This window comes from Camelina sativa, chromosome 3 (assembly GCF_000633955.1).
Source record: "Camelina sativa cultivar DH55 chromosome 3, Cs, whole genome shotgun sequence".
Taxonomy (NCBI): Eukaryota; Viridiplantae; Streptophyta; class Magnoliopsida; order Brassicales; family Brassicaceae; genus Camelina; species Camelina sativa.
In genome coordinates, this window is record NC_025687.1 from 17,785,542 (window position 1) to 17,788,770 (window position 3,229).

At 38.1% G+C, this 3,229-nt stretch overlaps 1 protein-coding gene across 1 annotated transcript; it reads left to right on the forward strand.

Annotated features, from left to right (window-relative positions):
- LOC104777457 (acyl-acyl carrier protein thioesterase ATL3, chloroplastic-like) lies at window positions 1–1,336 on the forward strand. The gene is made up of 5 exons (XM_010501719.2): window positions 1–213; window positions 354–454; window positions 618–727; window positions 830–925; window positions 1,010–1,336. Exons 1-5 carry the CDS (start codon window positions 74–76, stop codon window positions 1,133–1,135), a joined length of 573 nt encoding a protein of 190 aa, XP_010500021.1. The 5' UTR covers window positions 1–73; the 3' UTR covers window positions 1,136–1,336.

Here is a 3,229-nt window from a genome sequence, read left to right on the forward strand (position 1 = left end):
CAAACTTCACAAAGAGTACAAAAGTTGTCAACAATATTTGGGCATTCGTTACACGTAAAAGGCAATACATATAATGTATCAAGCTATCAGCACGGCGACTCCAGCAATGCCTGTAATATTTCCCTCTTCATGGACGCGACCTGTAATCCTCCCTCTCCGGAGTGTAAAGACCTTCAAGCCTCTCGCATGCCTCAAATTAAAAGGAGAAAAAAGGTAAACATATGTCTCTCTATCTCAAATCATAAGAGCTCAGTGATCTAATATATTTTGGTATGGTGGTACTATTGCCACTTAAGATGTCTATAGTTTAGCTATACTATGTTCGTAATCTAATTGAAATATTCATATGGCAGAATGAGTGGGTTCCATGAAACTGAACATAAAGTTCGTGATTATGAATTGGATCAGTTTGGTGTTGTGAACAATGCCGTTTATGCCAACTACTGCCAACACGGTTAGTTAAAGTCGATCGGTTGCAAATGCTGCTGCTTAAGATTATTATAATTAATCCTCCTCCTTTCGAGTCTAGACGAGTGCTACTAGCACTGTGCTACAATTAAACTATATAACATTCTTGTCCACTATTTATTGTTTGTTAAACTTGTTTTCATACAAAGGTCGACACGAGTTCATGGAGAGTATCGGTATCAACTGCGATGAAGTAGCCCGTTCTGGTGAAGCCTTGGCAATTTCTGAGTTTTCAATCAAATTCCGTGCACCTTTACGAGTACTTTTGACCCTCTTTTCCTAGCTATATATAAAATAATCGTCACATACTGTATTCTAATATCAGTGTTATTATGTATATCTATTTGATTTATTTGAGCAGAGTGGATTCAGATTTGTGGTGAAAACTAGGATATCAGGAGTATCTGTGGCGCGTATCTACTTTGAGCAATTCATCTTAAAACTGCCTGATCAAGAGGTTAATTTTGTTGCTCTTGTTAAGCCTTTGTGTTGTTTTTTTTTTTACTTTTGTGTTCTAATCTAGATCCTTTTGGTATAGCAGCTTATTTTGGAAGCGCACGGAACGGGTGTGTGGCTCGACAACAACTACCGTCCTGCCCGAGTCCCATCTTATATACGCTCTAATTTCGTTCATTTTCAACGCCAAGAAGTCGCTGTTCACTCCTAATTTTGTTCACATCCAATAAGTACTGTCTTGCCTGCATTCATATGTTTTTTTTTTTCAAATAAGGAAGAGGTTCTAAATCTAGATTCCTACATTCTCTCATTCCAGAGAATAGAAAATGCCATTCGATTTGAAGATTTCTAAAATTTATCTGAAAGTTTTATAAATTGAGTTATTGATAACTTATTCTTGTATATTATTTTACATATCGTAGAACGTATGATTCTTTTCATATCATTTTTTATCAGTGTGTATGTGTATAATTTATCAAATATACACTATTATATATTAATAAAAATACTGTATAAATAAAATATATTCGTGGAAATCAGAAGAAACAAAACGTGAGTCATCAATTAATTGACCATATATTCGTGGAAAAAGAAGAAGAAACAAAACGTGATTCATCAACTAATTGACCATACAAATGCAGCCACTGGTCTCCTAATTGCCACTTGTTAAGCGCAGGAGGCGAATAAGTCATGGAAGCATGTACCAAACCAAACAATTTGGCCACATGTGTTTACGTGACATAATAATAAATAGTGTACGAGTAGGGCCATTTACATTAAATTTTATCGAAATCAATTCATATTTGGATGGCTGTCGACGGATTTCAAACCATTTGTAAACAGAATTTGAAATTTTGTTTTGTCAACTAATCAATACAATAAAGACAAACTAATTTTCTTTCTCTAATTCACATATCAGCTTTTCATGTGTTTAAAAGTGACACTTCGTTAAAACCAATATTCAAATAATAACAGACCACTAAGATAAATATTATGACACATCAACATTCTTATACTTTTTACTTAACTAAAGAAAGCAAACATAATATTGAAGAAAATGAGAGAAATCGAAAGATTGTTTCTTTTATTATTCAATCCTTAAGATATCAATATAATCGTTCTTCTCTTTATATAGAGATTGGAGAGGTTTAACCTAGTTCTAGAGTATTCTACGTAGTGACGAGCTGTTATGTTGACTGACACATGGTTTGATCATAGTTGCATGATTCGAGTGCTGCAAATCTATTTGTTGGTGCAGGATTTAGCACCCCCCATATACCAAACTAAATCAGAAAGATAATTTGGTTATTTAATTGGGAATCCGGTTAGGTACTCAGTTAGGTCATTTAAGCCCACTTCAGATAGAAGAAGCCCAGCCTCGAGGATGAAGAACCGACTTCCACTTCGCCCGGCGGCCGATCTAAGAGATAGAGTAACTTTTCTTATTTCAGTTCGTCTGATAAGGAAAGTTAATATATTGTGCGATTCATGAATATGTATAAAGGGGGAAGGACTTCTCCATTGTAAGGTATCGATTATTGAATACAATTATTGAGTTCTCTTCTTGTTCTTAGCAATAGAAACCCTAATTCTTCTAATATCAAAGCTTAGATTAGTTTTCTATGAGAGTTTACTTTACTGAATTTGTTTTCCCCTATAAACAAATTCATTGTGAAAATCCAGTTTCTACAATTGGCGCCGTCTGTGGGGACCTCAAATCGTCTCTAAAAGTTACTCTCTAAGAAAGACAATCTTATCCGAAAAAGGTTTCCGAAAAGTCTACGATAATGTCTTCACTCATCAGCGAAGTCACCGGCACGAACCGTACAACCTCCAACACACCCGATATCACGGGCATCGCACCTGCTCAAGACAACGTTGCAACACAGAGCGATGTATCAATCAGGCCGGCTACCGCCGTGTATGTTCGCCGCCCCGTCGCCGAGTCAAGGAACATGACTAATGTCTCCTCCGAACTCCCACTTGAGGCCAGATCTGAAGGGGAGACCAGCCAGGAAGCAGGGCGAACTCGCGAAGAGACAACCAACCGCGACACGGAGCTCTCCGATGAACAACCAGGCGAGGAAGATGAACGCGCCACGGAGCAGCGGTCCTGCGCACAAAACGGGAACCCCCCTGCTCGCACCACGACAGCGGTCCAAAATCCGCAGGTCGTCTCCATGGAAGATTTCAAGATCCTGTTCGGCACCATGACGAAAAAGATTTACCAGATGATCTCTGAAACTAACCGAAGGGTCGACACCGTCATAACTCAGACAACCCCATCGCAATTCTCTGCTGGACA